Source organism: Equus caballus, chromosome 18 (genome assembly GCF_041296265.1).
Source record: "Equus caballus isolate H_3958 breed thoroughbred chromosome 18, TB-T2T, whole genome shotgun sequence".
Classification (NCBI taxonomy): domain Eukaryota; kingdom Metazoa; phylum Chordata; class Mammalia; order Perissodactyla; family Equidae; genus Equus; species Equus caballus.
The window spans coordinates 39,723,052-39,750,160 of record NC_091701.1 but is presented as its reverse complement, the minus strand read 5'-3'; the positions used below and the strand labels follow the sequence as shown (position 1 = coordinate 39,750,160).

General features: G+C 40.3%; 1 protein-coding gene across 1 annotated transcript; it reads right to left on the bottom strand.

The window, feature by feature from the left end:
- UPP2 (uridine phosphorylase 2) lies at positions 1 to 27,109 on the bottom strand. The gene is given in 11 exon segments (XM_023622964.2): positions 1 to 194; positions 11,753 to 11,851; positions 11,854 to 11,898; positions 14,337 to 14,415; positions 14,418 to 14,544; positions 17,513 to 17,522; positions 17,737 to 17,845; positions 20,539 to 20,618; positions 20,621 to 20,671; positions 25,725 to 25,736; positions 26,905 to 27,109. Coding segments are annotated over 11 exon segments (1,011 nt in total).

The following is a 27,109-nucleotide window of genomic DNA, read 5'->3' as shown; positions in this document are numbered from 1 at the left end:
CTATTCAACTACAAACTTGCCGGGAAAGATTGGGCTGCCCAGTTGTGATGTCTGGTCATGAAGTCCAAGCCATTGTCTGATGAAATAGGAGATTAGGAACTGAGGCTGTTGCTGGTACTCCACCAGAACATCAGGGACCACATTGATCTGGTCACATTCAAGTCTGTTGAGAAGTGTCACAACAACTACAGCAGCTAGAAGAGCAAGTAACACCGTTACTGAACAAATGGGTTTATCTCGTATAGAAACATTAGCCAACATCCCCATCTCCTTTGCACGTGTACTTTGCATTATTTTCATGTAGATGCAACCTGCAGAACCCTCTAGCCTCCTTTATAATTCATATTTCTGTGGACTCCCACCAAACACTCTATCTACATAAGTGAACTGAAATAATTTTAAGTACTCTCCCTTCTCCTTTCCCCTACAATTGGCTAGATTAAAGCTCGGGAAAGCGTTGTGTTCAGGATAAGAACAGGGAGAGATCTTTGCCACCTAAGACACACAAGCCTTCAGCTTTTATCCTGTTTCCAGTTCTTCGAGAAGGTTATTCTTACTTGAGGATCTAACAGCACAGCTAGCCATTGTTCCTGAGATGATATTTGACTCCTTGGTGCCGTGTTTGAATTTGCCTGCTGCAACCGTTGCTGAAGAGTAAAGTAAATAGAGAGAAGATATGGAACGCTGATGCCAGGAAATACCCATAAAGGTGAGTACTGACTCTTTTGAAATTTGAGAAGAAAAATAGGAAATGAAATACTTAAATATAAGAAGCAACTCCATGAAGGAGCAAATTTATTTGCATTTAGTTTCTAAAGCATGGGAATAAAATCTTATGATAGCTATGAAACTATGGTAAAAGAACAAACATCTTTTTGTTAAAAAAAGTGAAACTCTCATTTTTGAAAAGTCACCATGAAGGCAGCATCGTTGGTTTGGTCCATCAAGAAGAACCAGAGGGAAAAACTGCATTGCCTACAAATTTTTTATTTTCAGTTTCACACGATATCTCTGATTTCAAGGAATGTGGTTACGCACATTGAAATCAGTGGCAACCACTTTGAATTGATAGCAGTGTAATAATCTCCATCTGCACTGTTTTTTAAAGGATTTCAGTGTATATGGGATTAGATGTGGCCACATTAACAAGCCTTGGGGGCATGGCGATAAAGTTGGGCATGGAGATAAAGTTGGGCATGCGTGTAATATTTATTTCTTTGACCTCTCCACTATTTCAGGCTTCTTTATAAAATCTGGATTTGGGAAGGAGAATTGTGCTGTAATTATGATGGATGCTATCTTTTTGTTTAGTTTAGTTCTTGCTATACTCTAGGCATTTATAATGTCATTTAATCCTTACAGCTGTACTGTGAGCTGGATATTATTTTTATCCCCTTTGACAGATAATGAAATGAGGACTTAGGGAGGTCCAACAGATGGCCCGTGTGACACAGCTAGTCAACAGCCAATCAATTCCCAGCTTCCTAAAGTGCTGAGAAGAGTTCGCCTTCCATCCATTCTTCTCCTGAGCTGGCCTATGGTGAACCATTAGGCAGACCTGCCCTGACCTATTGGGCAAACTGACCTTTCTGTTCAGTGAAGTGAAAAGCAATGAAAATATTCAACTTGAGCTAAGTCAAATACTTCATCGCCCAAGACCCTATTTATTCCAAACTCATTTGGTTGTAAAGCAACTTGGCTGAACAGGTAAACAAGAAAATGGAAGGGCTAGAAACTTCCCCAGCTTTTCAAGTTAATGATCAGCAAGTCCGTGAAGCCTGACATGGGCTGGCAGTAGCGGGGAAAGTTGAGAGCCCTCTCTAATCCCTCACTTGGCAGAAGGATGAAAGGAAACCCGTGTTCTGTACATTTCGCAGAGTAGGAGCTGACTTGATTAAACGTCTTTTCTGGCTGTTTCAAGGGTAATGCCAAAGATGGAAAAGAACAGGTCAGAGCAATCTCAGTGGTGTTTTCTTGACCCTGAAGGCCCCATTAACAAGCAGCGTATAATAATCTTGTCACCTAAAATTACCATTTGTAAGAGTAACTAAAAGGGACTAATTACCCAAAACAGTTTGTCAAAATTAAGCCTGACAGCTTTGCTACCATAATCCTCCGTTGGGCAGGGAGGATGGTTCCTGTGGAGGGACACTTAGTGACCTAGCTGTCACCAAGGCGGTTGTCAGCTAACTGACCTCAGGCTGTAATGTGATGGGAACACACCAGCATGAACATGAAACTCAGCTACGCTAGGAACTCCCCATGGCTCACCCCTCTTTGGGGTCATTTATGGCCCCTTTGAGAATCTGATGGAAGTTGTAATTAGAACCCCTTTTCACAAAAATACATATAGGCATATATCTACAAACTATTCATGCATAAATAATTTCAGGGGGTTCAGAGGCCACGGCAGCTCCCTCATGAATCCTCAGGAATTAGTGGACCCCATGGACCACGCTTTAACCCCAGCTCTCTGATTCAGAATGGACTTCCTGGAAGTTTTTCCCATAAACTGTAGGCAAAGATAGTGGGGCTAGGCACAAACTCCCCTGTGCACAGCAGAACCCAAACAGGGCTGGGCCTCGGAAAATGGCAAGACAGCAAAGGTCAACTTTGGAGTTCCCAGCCTGTCCCTTATAACTGCTCCTCTGCCACCTCTCCCTGACCCTTTTCATGGCTCCCTTCACTCCTCAAGGTTTGAGTTTATTAAACAGACTCCACCTTCCTCCTCGTACGCCTGGTATATAAGCATAGGAATCTTGGCAATCCAGAGTCTTTGACCTCCTAGTCTCCCTTGAGACATCAATCTCAGGCTGTTGGCTGCTTACCAAAAAAGTAGAGAAAATTTATATTCAAAGGAGCTGATCAAAGCTAAGGGGCATAGCAATAATTTGTTCCTGTAGATTCGTGTTTCTTAAAATGTGCTCCACTGGCCACCCGCATCAGAGCCAGAGCTTGTTAATAATGCAGATTCTTAAGCTCTATCCTGGACATACAGAATTAGGGGTGGGGGTATGGGAGGGCAGGGAATCTGCATTTTAAAAATAAACCCCTTCCCAGTTAAATCAAGTTACAGCAAATGTGCATACCTGGACCCTAGTATTTTAGCTTCCCAAAGAAATGATGAATCAGACAGAACCAAGATTTAGCATTACATTCTATCAATAATTATCCCATATCTTTTATAAAGTGTTATTCAAGACAAAGTTTTTATGACATAAAAGTTTATGACATAAAGACATAAAGTTTTTATGACAAACCTCAAATGCTTTCTTTTATTAGATAATGAGAGTTGTGTAACTCACAGTATTTCTATTTTCAGCTTGGCCTCCAGGAAACTCAGAACTAAATCTAAGTATTTAGATTTAGTATTGCACTCCCAGGTATCCTTTTTGATACTGACTGAGAACTCCCCATCCACTCCCTTGAATATATGCCTGTTGTTCTCTTTACCTTTGCTTGAGTGATATAATACATCCATCTTTTATTGAAAATTGTTGCTAATGCCTTTTCAAAAGAGGGGAGAGTACAAATAATCTGTCAGTAGATAAACACGTGACTTTTCTACACCTTATGGAATAGTGAAGGGAGCAGGGTCAGGAACAGGAGATCTCAGTTCTGGTCCATCTTTGTTACGGTCTAGCTGTGTTTCCTAGGCAGGCCCCCTACACCGTCTAGATATCATTTCATTCTCTGAGGAGGGAGTGGGTTGGATCTCAGAGGTCTCTCCCAAGTCCACACCCTCAGCTTATGGGCCTCACATCATCTTGTCCATGTGAGGACCATGCCGTCATCTCCAGGAGCTCCAGCTGCAACCTTGGGGACTTGAGCTTCTGCAGGATGCTGGATCCCCAACCAGAGATGAGTCAGGGTGGGCAGAGGATGGAGTTTCACATGCTGAGGGTGGAGGCTCAGGCAAGGGGAACCCAGGAAGCCTCAGTGGGGTCAGAGAAGGGGGTCACAGGTAATGCCAATCACACAAAGGGTCAAATCCATGGCCCTAAATGGTTCTGTAATGTGTGAGTGTGTTGACAGTGGGGGAGGGAGGAGTGGGAGAGAGGGTAGGAGAATAGAATTACAATGAATCAAAACACAACAAAACTATAGGGGCCAGCCCGGCAGCACAGCAGTTAAGTTTGGGAGCTACACTTTGGCAGCCCAGGGTTCGCCAGCCCAGATCCCAGGTGTGGACCTATGCACGGCTTATCAAGCCATGCTGTGGCAGGCGTCCCACATATAAGGTAGAGGAAGATGGGCACGGATGTTAGCTCAGGGCCAATCTTCCTCAGCAAAAAGAGGAGGATTTGTGGTGGATGTTAGCTCAGGACTAATCTTCCTTAAGAGAAAAATAACAAAAAAATTATATATATATATATATATGTATATACACACTAAACTTGATTAAAAATGGGTGAAAAATGATGAAGTGAGAAGGAAGAATGTTTTAAAAAATCCTCTTTCTAAAAGTAATAAATAGATTACTTACCATTTATGCCTGATTCCCCAGATACATGGACTGGTTTTGTTGTGAAATAATGGCTTGCATGCTACTGAATAAGTCAACTCAATGATTGATTTGATTCCAACCCTAACCATCTCGATATATGCCTAGTGCTTAGGGTTTGCTTGCTGAAGTAGCACAACGATCTGCTCACAACTTTTAAAATAGAAAAATCTGGGGGTTTTTTTGGTTCTTCTGAACAGGGACTGTGAACCTTGTGCATCCGTGGGAGGCTGCTGGGAGAAGCAGCAGAGCATGGTGCAAAGGGGCCTCGAGTCAGACAGAGCCGGGTTCAAATTCCAGCTCAGCTGCTTATTAACCGTGAGAACCGGGGAAAGTTATCTGGCCTCTCAGCCACAGTTTCTTTGTCCGCTCTGAGGGTGAAGAGAGCTGCAATTGGTTGCCTCTTGCCCTTGTGTAAGAATGTTTCAAAACCCTGATTTTTCTCCATTTTAGAGTTAAGAAATGTTCCAGCTCCAGACTGAGTGTGATCTTTAATCCTGTCGTAATATCTTCTTCACTTTACCTGTGATCACTGTGGAGTTCCCAGAGCCCAATCTCCTTTGTTGCTGGGACCAGCATAAGAATATAAAAGTGGAATTAAAGTCAAGATTCTGCTCCCTTTCGGTGAACTGTAATAAAGTAATATTATGAAGACTGAACATATCCCCAGAGTTACCAGTATCTCTCAAAAGAAATAACACTGAATTCTTCCTTTACCCTAAAGAATGTGTGAATGTGAGCACTGCAAACGACTAAAGACACAGAAGAGGATTTAGGCAGAAGCTAATCTTAGATAAATATTAGGTTTCGTATATGGCCATGCAAGCAGGTGAGTGTCAAAAGTCAGTGCTGTCTTTTAAAAACGGATACAAATTGAACACACTTATCACAAGTTCACAGTGCAAAAGGATTATCATCTTTAATCAGAATGTTAGGGGTTTAATTAAAGTAGATTTTGCTTTAAGAGGGGGAGAGATGTATGCATATTATAAAATCATAGATGAGCGCATTTATGCAGCATTGTATGGTGGTTTTACATTATTCTGAAGGTTTAACCTTTCAGTGCAGAATAATTTTATGAATGTCACTATTTCTCTTCACCTGAATCTTTGTTAAAGCAACATTGGATTCCCACGACTCTTTTCCAGGATGACGAGATCAGGATAGCAACAGTGATTTACGGGTGTCTGTGGGCCCATTTTAAGCAGTTTGTCCACCTATCAAATATCAAGAGATCCAGCGGCTACGGACATGGCAGGAGTGTTTGCACGGAACTTACGGCAAGGAGGGGCTTAACATTAAGGCTTTGCCTCTTCCCATTTGGACAATTAGGAGGCATTCTGGAGCTGTTTAGACAATTCCAAGCCACTTATGTGGCTGGAGAATGAAAGAACAAGTTGAGTTGCTACAGTGACTTTCCATCATAGATAGGATTCCAGTAGCCATTCATTTCATTTGTTTATTCATTTGTTCACTTGTTCATTTGTTCGTTCATTTAGCAAATATATATTGAATGCCCCCATATAGCAGACATTATTCTAAGTGCTGCGGATATGGCAAGAAAATGACAAACAAGGTCCCTGTTCTCATGGCGCTTACATACTAATGGAGAGAGATACTAAACACATACCTTCAAGCATTGATATATGTAAAATAATATGTAAATTAATAAATAAAGAAACCAGAAATATAGTCTATAGTGGTAAATGTGACGCAGAGAAATGAAGTAGAATGAGTGAGTGAGTTAGTGAGTAGAATGAATGTGGGTGAGTTTAGTTCAGGTAGTCATGCAAGGCTTCTCTGAGGAGGTGAGACTTATGGTGAGATCTAATATTAATTATAAAGATAAGAAGCAGTAATCCACATGGACCCATGACCTCCTTGTGCCAGGTGGATGCAGAAAGCTTTGTTTCTAGACCAGTCCAAACCCAGTGAGTAACTCCTCTGAGTTAGAACAGTGGGTCTCTAGAAGACCCTTGTTTAAATAAAAACTTGTTATTTATAAACTCAAACCATTAGCCATCATCACCTTAGTATGAAGTCAGATTGGTTATCCAGTCATCTGGCAGTATTAAAGAGATAGAAATGGCCATTAGAGAAGGCTGCCTGGAAAGACAGGGTGCAGTGGGCTGTTACTAACAGCAGGGTTAGGATGGAGGGGAGAGGGAGGACAGGCCTCGGGGGCTGGCTGCAGCCTGTGGGCCCTGTGCCCTTGGTGTCGCCTGAAACCTACTTTCTCGTGTTGCTTACCGTTGGTATATCCTCCCTCGCTTCCTCTATGTTTCCACAGTTGCTTGTGAAGGTTCTCTCAGCCCTTCCCCAAAGCTAGCTTTCCTAGCCCACACAGAGCGGGTTGTAAGTGAGTTGCAATCACAAGGTGCCATGTCGCAGCTTCCAAGCTTCACTGCCATGGGGGAAGGATGTTATGAAGTGGTGATGAAAGATGAACATGGTAGCATCATGTGTATGGGGTTTTGTCCATGTCCTTGGTGCTTGATCTTCCAGGGGCACCGTACCAGGAATTCACCTTTTAAAACAGTGATATCTGAGGGAGATAAAATGTCCTTGTCACTCTGAAGAAATTGGACAGAAGTACTCCAAGAACTACAGAAGGACAAGAACTACACAATTACAAAATTACAGACGCAATCTTTTGTGTGAATGTTGGCAGCCAAGAAGGGGTCAGCTGAACAAGAAGCCTGCAGCAGTGGCCTGGAAGAGAGCTATTGGCAGGCTGAAATCAGCTACCAGCAGTTTCAGCAGCCATTGAAAAAGGAAAATGCAGCAGGGGGCAGGAAATACAACACGCTAGAGAGGAAAGAGTCCAGGAAGGCACTTGCAGGTGGCAGAGAGAGCAAGGTCACAAGGATTTGTGCAAGGACAGAAAATCCCCCATAAAAGAATGACTTCTCTGAGGTTTTGGAAACATCCTTAAAGAGAGAAGTACACGGGTCCAGGGTTCACAAACCTAGAACTCTCCCTGACTGCCAATCGGTGCCTTGTAAGAAAGAACTGTGGTCATCACCAAACTTACATCAGGGCAGCATGTTTGTAAGTAAGCATTTTATGTTTAACTAAACTGGTTAAGAAATTCTGCTCCATTTACAAATTATGTGGAGACATGACTCAAGTGACCACTTGTTTCTAAAATAAAGAAATGGGAGGAGGCATTTCCTGGAGCAGAAATATCTGAATCCACGTATTCTTGCAGACTGTGTGCTGATTGAATTGCTGCTCAGGCAAAGTCAAGCTGCCCCCAGCTGGAGCTCCCCCTCACTAACTGATGCAGAGAAAAGCAGATGCTATCGTTTCTCTGAAAGAGTGTATTAGCAATGACCTTCTAAAGAGGACGAGGATGCTGTTCTTCAGCCTGAAAGATGGGCGTCGTTAAGGATAGTGGTTCTACAAATAATCTCTTCTTATGAAATAGAACTTTAAAATGTATTTTTAGAAATGTTGACACAAACCTTTTGTATATTAAAATTGATTGACTATAAGGACAAATATTGGAATTAAAATTCCACTTGTGATAAAACGAAGCATTGTCATGCTATAATTCTTTACTTCTTCTTTGAAGGTTTCTTCTCCGGATGCCAGGATGCTACACTCTCCAGGTGTACTGCCAATTTCACCGGCTACTCCTCCTTTGTCTCCTTTGCTGGGTCTCCCTCCTCTCCCCTAACTGTTAATGTCTAACCAAGGACATTTTCTTATCTGTTTCTATGCTAATTTTCTGTGTCATCTCATCCGTTGCATGGCTTTAAATGCCATCCATATGCTGTCAACTTACAATTTTACCTCTCCAGTCCAAACTTCTCGCTTAAACTTCAGATTCATAAATCCACCTCTTTACCTGGCCTCCATTTGATATCCACTCCCCCTAAATCTCCACCCAGTTTTTTTCTATCCCAATTATGATAACTCCATCCTTTTGGTTGTTCAGGGCAAAAACCTGGGAGTCATTCGTAACTCTTGTATTTCTCTCAAAATTTGCATGAAATTGTCAACAAATCTTATTGGATTTGTCTTCAAAATGTATCTAGAGTCTAACTACTTCTCAATACCTCTGCTGCTGTCACCCTGGTCCATCATCTCTACTGCATTAGCCCTCTTAGTCCTCTCCCTGCTTTTGCCCTTGACCCCCAGTAGTCTCTTCCCATCTCAGTAGCCGGTATGATCCTGTTAAAACACAAGTCAGATCCAGTCACTTCCCTATTCAAAGCCCTCTAATGGCTTCCCATTTTGCTTAGAGTGAAAGTCGCTGTCCTCATAGTGACCACAAAATCTGCACTCCTGCCATCTCCTACCATTCTCCATTGCTGTCACTCTCCTCCAGCCACACGGGTCTCCTTGTTCCTCCAACACACTCTGTATGCTTCTGCCTGGTGACCTTAGATTGGGCATTTCCAGACTGCTCTTCCCCCAGATATCCATATGGCACCCTAAATGGCACCCTCTCAATACACTCTTTCCAACCATGCTATTTTGAATTATGGTTTCGTACCTCAGTCATCCCTGTTCCCTTTTCCTACCTTATTTTTCACCTTAGCACTCTTCAGCATCTAACATATTACTGTTATTATACATTATTCTTTATTGTTGTTATTTGTCTCCCTCACTAGACTTCATAAAGGCAGAGATTTTGTCTGTGTTGTCTGCTGCTGTATCCCCATTGCCTGGGTACACAGGCCACTACTTGATACACAGGAGAAAGTCCTTCTTTCTTTAGAAAGATAATGATTGAGATAAATCTTATCAACCAAAGATCTAATTTAAAAACTAGGCTTCTTAGTAGTGTGCCATTCACTCAGTAGGCACGCTATAAAATACATTTGAATTAATGACATATCTTACGGAATTTTTCTGAAAAAAAGATAATTTCTGTGTGAAATGCAAAACCATGAAGTCTGAAAAAAGTTGCTCCAATGTTTTCTTGGACACCATTGTTAATATCTGGGGACGGTTTCCCACTCAAAACATTATTTTAGATGATGCTATTCTACTTTAGATCTGAAGCTTTCATAGTCAATTCAATAAAGAATATTTTATTCACTTTGCAGCTTTACTCTCTTCCATCAATAACATTTACAATTTTTTACCTAGAGGATGGCTATGAAAATAATTTAAAATCACAAAGAATAGTTATTCTGATTAGTTCTAATGAAAAATATGTTTTCTTCTATAGTTTTCCCTGGTGCTGGTGAAAGGTTTGTGATTTTATTGGAATAATTTAACCAAAAATAAAAATGCATGCCACATCCATATTTTGTTTATAAATACTGTTCCCCACTGAAAGGAACCAGAGCTTCTTGGAGAAATGGCTGGTTCCAGACCTGAGGCAAGGAAAGTGCGAGTTGTCCCTGAGAATCATGTTGTGCCTGAAAGCAAGAAAATTCTTCAAGAACTAATAGGATTATGTCAAAAGGACAAAAGAGTGTGCTAGAAGGGACTCTTCCTGGCCAAATTTGGGATAATTGAGTATCAAAAAGAATAATGACAGAAACTGTTTATAACACACTGATTTGGACAAAATCTATAATAATGACTGCCCTCAACCAAAAAGAAAAAACAAGAGATTGGAGTGGGGGAGGAGGATGAATAAGAAAAGCTCTTCTTAAAAAAGAATGGTAGCTAATAAACGTAGGAGGAATGATGGAATTAAAAAATTATCATTTTGCAACCCATACTAAAATCATTGGGCAGAAGACGGTTGGGTTACAGGATATTCATGCAGTGCCAAATTATCACCCATAGATTACTAGCCATTTACAAAGAGAAAACTTTAACTTTTCACTGGAGAAAGGTGGCAGTTACCACTTGAATCCAGTGATCCAACTCGAAATGACTCATAGGGGATAATCTTCACATTACATTTCCCTCATGCAGTGCGATGGAAAGTTCACATTGCTATGAAGCGTTCTTGCCACACAGCTGAGTCTAATCAAGCCATTAGACTTCACTTCCACTTTACAGGAAAGATGCATTGTAGATGAACAAGTGAAACCCCCTCAGGAAAGACACAGACAAATCTAGAGCATGGGATAGTCTACAAGATAACAGCCTTGACTCTTCAAAAAATCTGTTGTCATGGGCAAAAAGAAAAATAGCGGGACTATTCTAGATGTAAAAAGTACAGAGCTATAACAACCAAGTAATACAGTGTATGAAGTTAAGTTAATATTGGATAAGAAGAAAATCTATAAAAAATATTTTTAGGGAAATTTAAATATGGAATGGATGTTAAATGATGTCATGAAACTATTTTTACTTTTCTTAGCTTTATTTCAGTTTGATAGTGGTATTGTGGTCATCAGGAGAATATCATTCTTAAGAAATGATGCGGAGGTACAGGAGTTAACTGGCATGATGTTTGCAATTCATTTACTAATGATTTAGGAAAAAAGCAAATAGGGGTGTGTGTATATATATGCACACATATATATGTACACATACATATATGTGTGAATATATATATTTAGGAAGTATGCACAAATGTGGCAAAATATTAAAAATTGTTGAATCTTGGGGCTGGCCCTGTGGCCTAGTGGTTAAGTTTGTTGCTCTCTGCTTCAGTAGCCCAGGTTTGCGGGTTTGGATCCCAGGCATGGACCTACATCACTCGTCAGCCATGCTGTGGTGGTGACCCACTTACAAAATAGAGGAAGATTGGCACAGATGTTAGTTCAGGGCAAATCTTCCTCCCGAAGGAAAAAAAAATTGTGGCATCTTGATAAAGGGTATACAGGTATTTATTATACTATTCTTTCAGTTTTTCTGTATTATTGAAATTTTTCAAAATAAAAAGTTGGGAAAAGCAAAAATGCATGCAAACTAACTTTAAAACCACATTACTTCACTGATGTTTTGTCCTTTGATGGACTATTTTAGGAATATTTTGTTTGCATCATGTCTCAATAAATTGTATTTTCAATTGTAATAGAAAATAGCAGCCACTACCAGGATGAAGAAAGCAGAACTTGCTGTCAAGTCCTGGCTACATAACCCACTAGTTGGTGACCTTAGGCTACTCATTTTTGACCCTTGAGACTTGGTTTCCTCATTTGCATAATGGGGATAATGCCTTGCCCACTCAAGAGGCCTTAAGAGACAATGCATGTTATAAACAATTATAAGGTATGCATTCAACCTAAAGTAATATATGGCTGGATTCCTTTTTCTTCTCCTGCAGAGTGAAAATATCTTTATGAAAGAGGAGAATTTGACCCTAGGTATTCATGAACAGCTTACATTTTAGACCACAAAGTCTACACATACCCACAAACACTGTAGATTCCATTTTAATATTCCTGACACTGGCTTTGTATGCTCTCTTCAATTAATCTAACTTTTTTCTCTGGAAAAGGAGCCCAGTGCTCCATCTAGTCGACCCTGGCCTGAAAGAGAATGGAAAACATTCAGCGACTTGGTTTCCTACCATGGTGGTAGTGGCGTCACTAAGAGGCTTGCTGTCAGCCTCAGTGCTCTGGGCTGTCTCTAACTCTTGGGCCTGCTCCCAATGTAGGATAAACCCAGCCATCTGAATCTTCCCATCAGAGGACCTGGAAGAAGGCTGTGCCCAGCTCAAGAGTCTCATATTATAGAGAGGAGAATCTCCATGGCACTGAGTGCCCCAGCTCCTGGGCAAGTAACCACTGAGTGTCTGCAGCAGCCAGCACTGTCAGGGCCAGTATGAACTAGAGGGCCGCTGAGAGTTCTACCCTATGAGGAAAATCCTAGTTTGCTTCCGTGACTGGGGGATGCCCCAGGGATGAGTGCTGCAGGAGAAGAAGGGGCTTCAAGACTCTGTGATGCTCATACGCTACTTGAGAATCAGGACGATGCTTTGGACATTGCAGCTTTTCATATGCCGTCATGACGGTAGTAGTAGCCAAATACAGACATATACAGTAGTCTGTAGCTAGATACAGACAATCGATTTGTCTACCTTTTTGCCTGCTATTCCACCTCTTTGGCTGTATGCTAGCCTTTTGTAATCACTTTTTCCCTTCTAGGCTGTTCTCAGTGTTCATCTATCACTTAATTTCACCTGTATTGACTAGTGGGGACACTAGGAGGTGAAGAAAATCCTGGTGCTGTTACTCTCCACCCTGCGTGTACAGGAACAGACCTCTCCACTCCCCACTCACAAGGATGGCCTGATGGAAGTAGGTGAGCCAACAGCACTCTGTCACCATCCATTATTTGCGCGATCCTCTTTTGGCTCCCTTTCCTCTCTTTTTCTTCCTTTCCTCCATCTCTTTCATTCCACTTCCATCCTGGCTGTCTGCTTCTCCTTGTTCCCTCCTCCTCAGGGCTGCCTGACAGCACCTCTAATGCAGTGTTATTTAAATCATTTCAAACTCAGCTGTCCCAGAACTAGCAGGTAATGTCAATGAGGTCTGCCTGGTCTGAGGGGAGCAGCCTCACCTCAGCTTCAGCGAATGTAGCCCTGGATGTGGACCAGGTTTTGCCAGCACTACCATGCATATATTATTTTATATTTTTTATGTCATATATGTTATTTCAAGAAGCTGAAAATCTGGATTTTCGCGTGAAATCTCCAGAAATTATAAATGTCAGCAAAATAATTCACTTTCTCTTTTTTGCAGAGAAAGATTTGCCCTGAGCTAACATCTGTTGCCAATCTTCCTCTTTTTATTTTCCTCCCCAAAGCCCCAGTGCATGGCTATCTATCCTAGTTGTAAGTCATTCTAGTTCTGCTATGTGAACTGCTGCCACAGCATGGCAACTGACAGACAGGTGGTGTGGTTCTGCGACCAGGAAATGAACCCAGGCTGCCCAAGTGCTGAGCACTGAACTTTAACCACTAGGCCATCAGGGCAGGCTCTAATTCACGTTTTAAAAAGAGTGTGAACATCAACTCTAACAGGCTGTCCTTTGCAAGCTCTGGCTTAAACTCATCGGTGGCTCTCCTGATGAAGGAGCCAGTGGCTTACAAGAGAGGGTCTCAACTCTGTAAGAGCCAACATCTCTCCTATTTTGTAATGCATATATAGTGGCAGCACCTTTACTAACCTGAAGTAAAATTTGTAGATAATATAGCCTGTCTTCATATATAATTTTTAAAAATTTAATATGCTACCCTAAGTTTGATCCAAAGGGAAAAATAAAAATAATTAAAATGAAGTAATAAGTAGTTTGATGATATACTCAAACACAACTACACTTCAAGATTTCTAGAATGCCCTCCCAGGAATGTTACCAACCTTGGTTAGATTCTTTCTTCTGGAATAAGCAGAGCCTGTCCTTGAGGGTGTTTTCTCCTGACCCCTCTCCCCTTGTAGCAAGAGCTGCTGCTTGGTGGTCACCTTCAATTTGTCCCTAAACTTGACTTGAGGACCCTTTGGTCATGGCCAAGAAATAAAAGAACCTCTCTGAGACCACCCCATTCCTTTGGGATTTCCTCCGGCAAACATTTCTCCCCCTTTCCTGGTCCTTATTCTTTCCTGGGTATCAGATCGGCATAAATATAGAATCAGAATAGTCCTCTTCTCCTAGAGTCACCAATTTAAATTAAAGGCATAAACAGAGATAGGATTTTGCTAACATCACTAATTGCATTTTAGTGTTTAATTTGTTCTCGGAGGATTAAACCCACTCTCAATATAAATTCATTATGGGTGTTTCTCTGCTGCTTATTATGTACTCACATTTCTATGCTTTAGTAAGTTAAAAAGGCTATTTCAGTTCCTTTTTTAATCCCCAAGTATTAATTTTCTAAAGTGGAGCTTTTAATATAAATCATGGGTTTGAATAACAAAGAGTTGCTGGCAATTTTCTGTTGTTTTCACAGTTTATTAGTTATTCTCACCTTTATAAAAATCATAAGTACACGGTGTATGTCCAATGAGGGTTGGGAAGTCGGGAATTTCTTTGCTACAGTTGAAAATAGTTCCTCCTACAGTTGCTTGTCAAGTTCAGTACTTCGGAGGACGAAGTTACCAAGTTACCTGTTCAAACGGGGCTTAAAGAAAGAGTCTATGATTGTATCCATTATTACCACAGATGCCTGTGCAATCCTGGAAACATGGGAATGAATAAGTGATTACAGAAGAATGTCATTTAGAGTTTGCTTTTGACGCATAATATGTAATCTATTCTGCCAACATTAATTAATGCTAGTTGCTAATGATTCTCCCTATTTTCATTTTTAAAATTTTTTTCTTTTCCAAATGCAATTAAATAATAACATTCAGAACAGGCATTTACATTTGCTGTCTTCCCAGATTCACATTTACAATGTGATGGGGTTTAGATTTCAAGACAAACATGACTCTTGGACATGCAAATTAGTACCGGCCTTCGGGCACAAATTTGAATAAATTAGGTCAGGAATAAACTAAATGAACCTCCCAGCAAGTAGCTTTCACCAAGTGATGTGACTACTTGATGTTTCATCTTCTCTGCAACTCCTTGATTACTACAGTTTCTTTGCATCTCTAGCCTCTCTTCCTTCTGATTCTTGTCACATCCATTCCCTCCTCCCCTCTCAGACCCCATGTAAATTAGGCCTCTTGGCTGAACTTCCAATGCCATAAAATCGGCCTTGCTTATAGGACTCAAGCTTACTTAAGAAACCATTTTCTGCCAACTACTATTTTCCCTGCCTGGACTGCTCTATTCTCTTCCCCCCACATCCCTTCATCAGACTCACACCAACTCATTCTTCAGGTGTCAGCTTAAACCACTTCCTTCAAACGGTCTGAATCCATGGAAGGCGAATAAAAATTTAAAGGCAACACAGATAGGTTACATTCAGTTTCCCCAGGCCCAGTTTTTGACCCAGTTTATGACCCATTTGATTTCTGTTTAGAGCCTGCATATATATTGAGAGCATCCTAGACTCTCTCTGGTCTAACTGTCATCACACTTTTGTAATTACTCATTTGCTTGTGAATTTCCCTAATAAAACATTAACTCTACAAAGGCAAGAGCAACATGTGTTCACTGTTGTCTCCCAGGTATAGCATTATGCCTATTACATTATAGCTACTCGATAAAAATCTGTTGAATGAGTGAATGCATCCATAGAGATGCCATAAAGCAGAGATCTGCAAACTACAATCCATGGGCCAATTCTAGCCTGACTTTGTAAATAAAGTTTTATTGAAACACAGCCATATTCATTCATTTATATATTGTCAATGGTTTCTTCCACACTGCAACAGAAACCATTTGGCCTGTAAAGCCTAGAATATTTAGTATCTGGCCCTTTACAGAAAAAGTTTACCAAGACCTGCCATAGAGCACAGCCATATCCTTCTGGGTTTTTATAAATTCCAATATTAATCAACATAGAGTAATTACAGGAAACTTCAGAAGATCCAGCTAGAGATCCAAAGTGAGCTCTGATGATAGAGGCTTGGTGGCTCAGATACTTTTTAAGTAAGTCAAACAGGTGACTCCTTGAATTATTCACAACGTCTTAAGAATAGGAAAGTGATTGGGAATGAAGTTGAAAATGTGTGCATTAAAAATGATGTTATTCACATGCCATCCTAATATTTAGATGCATTAGGACATTTACATCATGGTTAAAATCTCTCAAAGGCCAAAATACTGTTTAATTGAATACTTTATCCTCACCAAGTTTTGTTGGCCCATCTAAGGAGTGGTAATATCAGCAGAGGAATAAGCTGTGCCTCCTTCATCTCCAAGTGCAATGCTGCTTAAAACAGAACAAACAAATACATCTTATTCATCTTATTTAGAAGCTAAGAGTTCTTAAAAAGGATAAACTCCAAAATGAAGGTATCCACAACAGCATAGTGCTTTAATTGGCCACGATTCGTAGGTCTTCATTGTGATACTGGTACTGCCTATGGGCTGTATGTATCATGTTGCCATTAACCAAAAGACCTAGAATTCCAAGATCACAAGCAGGATGGTCAGCAGAGTGCCTTGCACATGCTAGACACTTGTTAATATCAAGCGGCAACTGCAACAATCAGGATGGTACATTGCGTGGGCATGGGCTATAGAGGCAGATCCTTGTATTCCACTACCCGAGAATTATAAGCAAACTTAATAACAATGTCATCCATTTTATCCCCAAATGCATTGTTCCCTACTGTTGACTATTTGGGGTAACATTGAATAAACTACAGTCCAGAAGGATGACTGATCCAACACTGATTGCTAACATTCTCCTTCTCTTTCTGGATGAACCTCCACAGGTGTCCTTCTCAATCTCATTGTGAGGCCCTTGGCTGGACCTTCATTCCTGTACCACAGCTGTGGGAAGGGCACTGTCTCTTTGAACATGTCTCTTTCTAGAGAAGCATGGCTCAACCACCTGTAGCTCTGTGATATTGGACAAGTCACCTCTCTAGTTCTTTGTGTCAGGATTTCTGAGGTCCTTTCTTGGTCCAAAAGTATACAATTCTAATGCCCTTTCCCTCACAAAATCTCAGATTTTTTAATAATTCCCACTCAGTTCTGTCGCTCTGCCAGCCAAACCTTTCTAGTTACAATGTCCTGTCTGTATTTGCATTTTGTGACATAGTAAAATCCACCCCATCATAAGATCTGCTCCTGAATAAAAGGTTGAAAAAGAAGGAGGTTTCCTCAGAACTTTACCTCAACCCAATGTGGGAGCATAAACAAGGTCTTTGACCAGCTGCCTGACCAGCCAAGGAAGACGGGAGGAGGGGAGGTTCTGGGAAAACCTTAGGAAGCATCACGGGCCCTTCCTTAAAAGCCCAACCTAATCTTTTCTGGTGTGTTGATGAGGAAAAGACCCAGCCAAGAGAAGGGACATAGTCACTGACGTGAGCAATGTTTTCCTAAGAGCTATCTTATCAAATAAGTCTGCTTATCTAGCTGACAAACAAGGCAAATCCTAGTGATTATTTTTTTACTTGAAAGTGCTTATTTCTGTCACTTATAAAGTTCCTAAGCCTCAATATTTACTCTAACCCTCAAAACTTACTCTTATCCTCAAAACATATTTCCCAGCAATTCTTCCACTTTTTCCCTTAAGAATACCTGAGTCCATCTGGGCCACAGGCAGTGGGACCTCTCACTCCAGGTTTCCATGGAGAAAAAAAGAAGGCTAAAAGGAACTATTTCATTAAATTTAAATTTCCTCAAGCCAAGCCTCCCAACACTTTTTAGCCCATCTGGGTTTCCGCCGGGGTCTGAGTTTGCTGGTATCTTTTGGCAGCTGCCCTGTATGGAACTATCACCTAGATTTAAAAGTAGAAATCAACCCCTCTCATCTATTCTCCCGATCATAGTAACGTTGTAGCTCCTGTCAAGGTGCAGTAATTTGATGAGTTCATGAAGCATAATAGAAACGGAGGGGAGGCCCATGCCATGCTGTTGAGAGAAAAGAGAAAGTCATTATACATCTTGCAAACCGATATACACACAGGACATATTTTCTTCCTTCATTACAAGTGAACAGCCCTCAGATAAATTTGCATAGTCATTATGACTGTGCCAAAGCTGAGGAAAACGTAACTCAGGTCTAACTGACGCCTACGTGACATGCTGATAGATGTGTCCATCTGTGAGGATCAGAGAGAGGCACCTCCCTGCCAGTTAAACTGAGTTCGGCCCCCATCATCAAGAGCAGAAGGTGGGGAGGCATGGTGTCCTGGTGTGTCTGGGCAGTGTCATTTCTCATCTCCCCACTGGGCTTTTTATAGTGAGCCTTTGAAAAAGAGCTTTTTGCAAGATTGACTTGATTTCAAGGAAATATAAATTTGACTACCAGGTAATTAGTCCTTTTCCACCAGACTAAATGAATAATAAATCCATTTCATTGCTTTCCTATGGCCTCATTCATTTGGTGTTAATTCTGTGTGAGCTCTGAAAAGTACGAGGGTAGAGATGTAGGTTACATCCATAACTAACAATTTGGAGCATATGCTGAATGTGTAGGGGAGGTTAAGTTGCTGTAGATCATGACCATAACCCCAGTATTCTTCAGCATTTGGAACAGTAGAATCAATGTCACCATAATAGAGGTCAATACAGATTACAGGATTTAGGGACTCCTGGTGGTTACAGTGTGTTCTAATAACGCTCCAGAAAGATCCTCCATGCTGGAATTTGTAGTAGCTGGAGCTGAGTTTAGAATCAATGGTGACTTCACTCCTAACATAACATCAGAGAGTCCAGTGTGCTCCTAAATGTATTCTGCTCTTGGGCACAAAGACTCTGTGTGCAAGAAAACACCAGGGGCATCTTGGCAATTAGGTGATGTCTGTCACTAGTTCTGTCATTAACAAATCTGGAAAACCATTACAGCCATGACCATGAGGCTTTCTCCTGAGTTCCCTCCCTCTCCCACCAAGAATATTGAACTGTGGAAACTTTGCACCTCTGGGTTCCCCATTTTTTGTTCCCATTGAACATGCCCTGACCTCCAAATGCATTTTAAGTCTCTGGAGACATGAATCAAACCGATATTAATTTGCGTGTCCAAGATGAACAAGTCTGGGCTTTGGCATTGACTCTGCCACTAATGAGTAAACTCTCTAAATCTCATTTTCCTCAATTGTAAATTAGGAGAAAGAACCATTATTTGATGTATTATGTTCCTTTTAAATCAGATATTTGACAGGTTTATGATTATCACTTCTTATGCGACATGGTGATCAAATGACAAATGTGCTTGTGTGTTTCTGCTAAAGTCTCTCTCTGTCACACACACATACACACACATACATCTCAGCAGCTGCTGGAAAGGAGGAATTTTCAAAGAAGGGGTCCCAGTTGGAAATCCTCTGCCTAGTGAGGCCCATTTCTAATTGGCTGACCTCTGGTCGTGATACACATTTCAGCTCTTTTTCACTGACAGGACAGCAGGATCAGTCTACTGCTGTTTTTGTATCTTACTCTGAAGTTTTAATGCTTATTTATGATAGTTTCACATTTTTATAAATGGTGCTTTTTTGTCCTTACCCACTTATGTGCAAAAAAAGACTAAAAGTCAAGCAAAATTTAGTAAGACAAAATTTGCCAAGATCAGAGGATATTCAATTTCCTTCTAGCGTAGATATTCTACATGTTTGTTGAATGAACAGGTGAATAAACGAATGGATTCTCCCATTTGAGCCCAAAGAAGATTTCAGGCACTCTTGGCCCAGAGGGGAGATCAACTTAGCTTACCCACTGACACCACATAATTCTCCCTTCTTTACTCCAGCCTTCTGGCTACGATCATCCATCCTTCCATCACCAGGGACTATAGAGGGATCGATGGATGGTGGCTATTCCCTGGTGCAGGAACCACTTATAATTCAGCTCCTTGCAAATGTCGCCTCTCTGCGATAGGCCCTTCCCTGTCCCCTGGCATGCCTGGCTGTGCCTCTTATGAGGGCTGCAGTATCCAGATATGTGACAAATTCAGAGCTATCATTTCAGAATACAACCCTGTGTGGAGAGACAAACTTAGGCAAGCTGAGTGCCCACACATACACACTCTCATAACTGTATGCAACCCTGAGTCCAAGGGGCATATGGTCTATGAGTTCCCTAATATTGCAAATCATTTCACTTTTATTTTGTGTTAGAACACGGTGTGGGTCCAGAGCTGTTAACGTATTCTAAATACACGGGAGTAATTCATAAGAGCTCTGTGGAAATGCATTTGCAGCTTTTCAGTGGGCTTATTATAGTGTTAAATGGCACCGCTTTTGCAATTCTGAAAATTGGCCCCGGTGTACTAAAAGCTCAACATTCCCAAAGCTGGATAAGGAATAGAAGGGAGAAAATTGCTCTTGGCTTAATCAGTTGTAAACTAAAGAGAGAAGAGGTGTGCTTTGAGAGTTTTTTCCCTAACTCAAATAGCTAAGTAGTGACTAATAAACTAAACTAAGGTGACACTGAATGCTGTGTTCTGCCCCTAGGACTTTTTCCAATAATGAATGTCACACCTGGACACTTAATTTAATTGTTGAGAATGCAAAGCAGTGGGGGGAAAGAACTGCTACGTTCGGAAGTCCCCACTTTTTCTCTCCAGCTTGTGAGGACTACCTGAAGCGCAACCCCTGAGTACTTACACTGATGGAGAGCACAGGACCAGTTTTGTACCTACAATCCCTGTCTCAGCACTTTATATCCTCTACACTTTCCTCTGCTGCTCCTTGTGCAGAAACAGGGCAAACGCTTCCATGCTCTTGGGGCTCCAACAAACTGTTAATAAAAATAAACAATTACCTGCCTTGGTAACTGGGATAAGAACCAAGGGTCAGCTTTTCACTCTAATCTTTTTATTTTATTTTTCAGTAATTTACTTAAGAGTATGTGTAGATGTCGTGGGTTGTGTTCACGAGTTAACTAATTTTGCATCACTAACCTGTAAATAAGGCAACCAGACACAAAGTTTGATATACTTAATTAGTAAAGAAAAAGATAATCACAAAATCAAAGTAGGTGTTGATTTTGTTCAAGTAAGGGTTTCCTGGTGTTTTTGTTTACAGTGAACTTCAACCAGCATCTTATGTTGATAAGAGACATCCTGCTGTGGGGCTTTAGCAGGCTGTGTGCTTGGTGTGTGAGTGCCAAGGACGTGGAATGAAGTAACAAGAGAACAAAAGGAAAACCACAAGTTCTAGGTATGTTGTCTGATTCCACATCCCCTATCATAAATTTTTATTATGAAATGTATTATGTTAACTTAGGGCTTTAAAGAAATCACCTCGAGACTTTCCAACTTCTCATTTAGAAGAAATTCTCATGGAAGAAGCCTTATCATTGTAGACTGCAAATCTCATTCAGTATTTCACCAATTCCAATGATTTGGTTTTGGTTTTGTTTTATTCACCTTTAACATCTCTGAAATTACAATAAGTGCTGCAAGTCAAGGGTGTCAAATCTAATAAAATGTGGTAATACAATTGTCTGCTGGTTGCTTGTGTGATAGCCTGTTCCGTGTACATCACCCCAGGGATGGGAAAGGAGGATGCCAGAGAGAGGACTGGAGTGGCCTGACAGCAGGTAGATAAGCAGCCAGCCGGGTGAGTACCAGAGGTCAGTAGTGGAGGAGGAGGATCAACAGCAGATGTCAGAGACCAGAGGCAGTACAGTCGACAGAAGGGTGCCAGGCTCAAAGCCATTCGAGAATCTCCGCTAAGCAGTGAGGTGCACACAGTCTGAAGAAGCTCTGAATCAGAAAGATAACTCAACAGTGGTTAAACACTTGCTGTTTAAAGTGAGATAAATCTGGCTTTGCATCCCAAACCTGTCACTGATTAAGTAACTTGCTCACTGTTATGCATATAATCTCTATGTACCTCAGATTGTCATCTCCAAAATGGGAAAACACAATACTCTTCAGAGGGTTTTGTGAGGATAAAATGGGACTGAATATGGTCGAGGACATTGCACAAAGCCAGGCACCTTCTGAGTGATCAACTACTCTTTTTCATATCACGTAGCAATTTCCTGGCCCTGCTTTTAAGGTTGCTTATTGTTTCCGTATTTGTAGAACTTAGTATAAATGAAGCTGGTTCAAATCCAGTAAGGAAAGGCAGTCGGTGGTGCCTGACTGATGTGGGCAGCATTAGGCAGAGGATCAGAGGCTTGCTGGTGAGGTCCCTCACAGGGTTAAAGAAGATCTGTCTAAGGAAATACCTAACTGGGGCTGTAGAGCAGGCGCCTCCATTCACAAATGATCTACCATGCCTATTGGGTGGTCTGATTACATGATGCATTCTGTTTCCATTTAGCGATAATTCTTGTGCCACACTCATTCTCAATTATGGGATGTAATTATCCTTTTATCCAGGCCCTCTGCTTCTCTTCTACCCTCATTATTGTCTTTTCTGTATCTTCTTATGAGTTTCTCTGATGGGGCCTAAAGTTGATAGTGAACTGCATTGAGGCTATAAGGCTGAGTTAGCCATAAGGCTGAGCAGCAAAGAGGGTAAGACCACGGTCTAAGATTAGTTCTTAAATTATTATTGATTACTCGTACAATTTTTCCCTCTGTTCACAGGGCTAGTTAAGACTTGGCTCAAGATCTTAGTACAAGGAGGTCTTTTTTTTGTTTTTTGTTTTCTTTTTACAAAACACAGTAGTTTGAAAATAACCTCATTGTGTGGTGCCAGTGAATGTAAATTACAACTATTCAGATTGACCATAAAACCGAAACAGATGTTAGAATAGCTTGCGGTTTGAATTCTTCTTTGAACTGTAGATATTGCTGTAATCAACAGGAATTTCTGAATGTTTCTGGAGACATAAAGATGATATGCATAGACAGAAGCATTTTCATTCTTGAATCCTTCCTCCTAAGTCAGACTTACTAAACATCACCTCTAGACACAATTTTCAGTCTGGCTGTTTTAATGAGAAGTGAAATATGACTGGAGACCACCAACCAACATTGACCTTAAGTGACACTTTCTGTGATTTACATCCCAAACAAGATTATCATTTGTTCTGTTTTTATCAAAGATAGGAATGTACTAGGAAAGAGACTGAAGTATTATGAGAATATGATAAGGAGTTTGCCTAATGACTGCCAGAATGAACTCACTTTCAAATATGTCTAGTGTCTTAAAAGACTTAACTTTGCCATGTTGTATTAATCAGGTCCTACTGCGGTTTATGTATTTTGTATGTTAGCAAAGAAATATAAATACTTTTAAAATGCATACGACAGAGTGTTACAAGGTAATGCTTTTCCATGTTACTTGAAATTTCTAAAGAGAGATTGGAGAGTACCAGCTAATGATTTTATAAAAGACATTATAAAAGACGTATTTGGATGCTTAGTTTGAATTAACCTCTAAAAATCCTCTACTATATTTTTCAATTGTTTGGTCATTCCAGTTGGTATAGCAGGGACTTATTAGCTGTCCACCAAAGCTGTTTCCCCTTGTTTCTGGATGCACAACTAAACTCAACTTCCCAACCTCATCTCCAGTTAGATGAGACCATATTCCTGAGTTCCAGCCACTAGAATGTGGGCAGAAGTAATGGATGCGACTTCCAATCCTAGCCTATAGGAATCTCCCAGTGGTGATCGTACAATTGTCTTCTTCCATCTGCTGGATGGATTTTGACACCCAGGGAAACTTTGAAAGCCAGTCCTTAAAGATGACAGAGCAACAAGATGGAAGGAGCCTGGGTCCCTGGATCACCAGCTGAAGGAAAGCCTCTCATCAGCCAGGAACACCCACTTTGTACTCAATGTGAGTGAGAAATAAACTTACCTTGCTTTAAGCCACTGATATTTTGCAATAGCAGCTGACAATACCTTTTAAAATATAGTAAGTAAGGAAATGAAGGAAATAGGAGTGATTGTTAGAATCTTTAAGGTTTAAATTTTACACACCCAGAGTTCTCCTTTCCTCTGAAGATAATGCTATTAACAATGATTATCACCTCTGTGAAGACAAGGCTGAGTTTTCCGGTACTGATGGATTATGTCCTCTCTTCTTGGCTAGGGTTGCTGCCTTAGGATTTAAGGGAGTCAAGAAATTGAACCTTCCCATTCAAAGATAAAAATATGGCTGGAAGAAGGCAAGTTTCTGAGAAAAGCATCCATAAATATCAATTAGACTTTACCTGCTGCCTCTGAAGAATCCTGGTATAGGTTGAACAGCCAGTTCCAATCATTTGGAATGATATTACCTGCTCCCCAACACACACACACAAACACACACACACACACACACACACACACACACACACACACAGCCTCCTAGCCATCAAAATGGCCCTGTGAATAGAATTGTTCTCTATTCTGTGAATAGAGTGGGACAAAACTCTAAACCAGAGCATGTCTTTCTATCCAAAAAAGCATCTGTTGAAGGGATCCACAACCAGGTGGATGGTGATCTTATAAGGTTGGATAGTGGTTATGACAGACTGAGCGTGAGAATAAGTACTGATGAAATCTAGTCAAGCAGAGAGGTAAAGGCCTGACGCCTAGGATTGTAACAGAGATGAAACAACTCTGTGTGTGTGATTGTGTGTATGTGAGTCCCCTTATTTTCATGTCTAAAACAAAGCTGTCCCTCCCAATGATTTCCCAGAAACTAGCACTTAAAGTACCAAAATGTAGTTCTTTTTTCTTTCAAATAGAGAAAAAGCCATTTTACTTTCTTCATGAGAGAAACCTAAGGTTTAATCCCAGGTGTTTCACTTACCAGCTGTGTTATACCTCTCACAGACATACATCTGTGGAGATATATGTATAGATACCTATTGGTGTAGTGTTATAGATATATGTTTAGACATATATACAGATATATTTGTTATAACATATATATACATGTGTACATACATATGTACATACATTTATATTATAACACTACATACGTGTTTGAGCCTCAGCCTCTCATGTGTCAAATGGGGATAATAACTAACTGCCTTATTGTCATGAGGATTGGATGATATAGCATATGCATATCCCTAATACTGAGTCTGATACATGGAAAGCACTCCACCAATGGTAGAGAAAGACAGAGACCCAGATATGTAGACAATAGATCACTTTCTGTCTCAAAAACATATTCTAAGGCTTTTGAGTTTGCTAATTAGATGTACACCTTACTTTACTAATTATGACAAGTCTTTTAATTAATCAGAGTTATCCCCAGATAAGGGTCCAGGGAAAATCATTGTGAAGCATGAACTTCAAAACTAACACTTGAATCCAGGTAAAGTCTGGTCAGTGACTATCAAAGGCAGCCTTGCTCAATGACTCTTTGGAACATAAACATCAGAAACAGAAGCAGGGAGAGAGATTACATTGAGAAGATGAAGCAAAAGATAGAGGGAGGCCACTGAAAGGCAAATAGCAGCAGACTGGAAAGGAGTGGGGAAAGGGGCGGGTCATGTTGCTGCCAGGAAATCATCCCACACGCTCACACATCGTGGTACCCTAGACGAGATGGGAGGGGCAGGAAGCAATGTAGCACCCAGTGTTAATGAACATCCTAGATCTACTTATTTTCTTTCTCCCTTCTTCCCTTCCTCCCTCCCTCCTTCCGTCCCGCTCATTCCTCCCTCCTTATTGCCTCCCTCCCTTTCTTTTTCTTCTTCTTCTTGCTAACCTCTTCATCTTCTTCCTCCCTTTTCTTTAACTCCCCTTCCCAATTAATGGACTATTCTCAGTTACTATGACTCAAAGAGTCCACCCAGTGCAGCGGGCAAGAACCCTGGAAACTGGACTTGGAAGAACCAAGTCCTTGGTCCAAGTCTTAGCTTTGTCAGTGTTTGATGTAACTTTAACCTCCTTTAACTGCTGTGCACTCAATTTCCTCATTTTATGGAGGAAATGAATTCTGCTAAACCCACGTAAAAGAGCTAAGGTGAAAGATTTATCAAAATAGTGGAGGTGAGAGCTTTTATTTCTGTTCTTGTAATTGCAAAGTGAATAAAAGTCAAATGAAAACTGCCCAATTCTCTACTGGTGGGACTGTGAATAGGTGTAGGTCTTCTGGAAAACAAAAATTCTTTTAAAAGTTTATCCCCTTTGATTATTTCTGTGAATCATCCTAAGCAAATAGACTTAAATGTGAAACTTCTTTAGGGACAAGAATATCGATTTGAGTTCAATTTGTTAATGAAAAATACTGTAATATAAAAGTCAATGATAAACTATATAAATATGGCACAGCCACTTGACATCCATAAACAATGTTTTTCAAAGAAAATGTAATAATGTGGAAACATGTTAATGATGTACAGTGAAGTGAAAAATGTAAGATGCAAAGTTACGTAATTCCAACTATTTTTAAGTCTACTCATTAAAAAGGTTTGGAAGAAAAGAAATAGGTTTTTTTAGGTCTGTTTTAAAAAATCATTGTTCTTTCTTATATTTTCTTAGTTTTAAATAATGAACACAAACCACTTTCATAATTAAAATATATTTAAGATAAAATACATAATTCAAAAGTACAACGATCCTAGCAGTATTTTATAAACAATTTTCTCATGAAATACTTCTTATGAAAAAACAAAAATCTTAATAATGCAAAATATTGGATGATGGTTATTCTCAAGAAGTGGAATAATATAGTGTTGTCACTTTATGATTTAATACAATGAGAATTAGTGAGGTACAGCTATAAATGTAGATGGTAAACAGTGACCTGAATCATAATGAATTCTGAACACTCAGCAGTATTGTCAATAAAATTATATTTATCTCCAGGGCCCAGAGCAGCCAAATAATCATGTTTGTATTAGATTTAGTTTGGGAACGTTTGTGTCTTGTTGGGGTGGAAATAATTCTTCATGATGTACACATTCTAAACTGTTTCAGAAAATGAGTGTGGTTTCGCTTCCTTTTGGGCCCTCTGACATTTCTCTAGCCAAATGTATAAAGTTTATGTTGGGAAAGTAAGAAGAAATATTAGCAAACGAAATTCAATCATTTTTCCTAAAGTTAGAAATACTTTTACCATTACATCCCCAAACTTTGCTAGTAGATTGTGTTTTTGTTCCTAAATCCGTATGATAGAGAATGTCTTCATCCATAGAATACACATAAGGATTTTTAACATGAAAAATCTTTTTCCGGAAAAAAGTAATATGAAAAACACGTAAAGGAATTTGGAGAGAAAGCACACAAATGAGGAAGGATACACCTATGATTACTGCTAGCCCAAACAT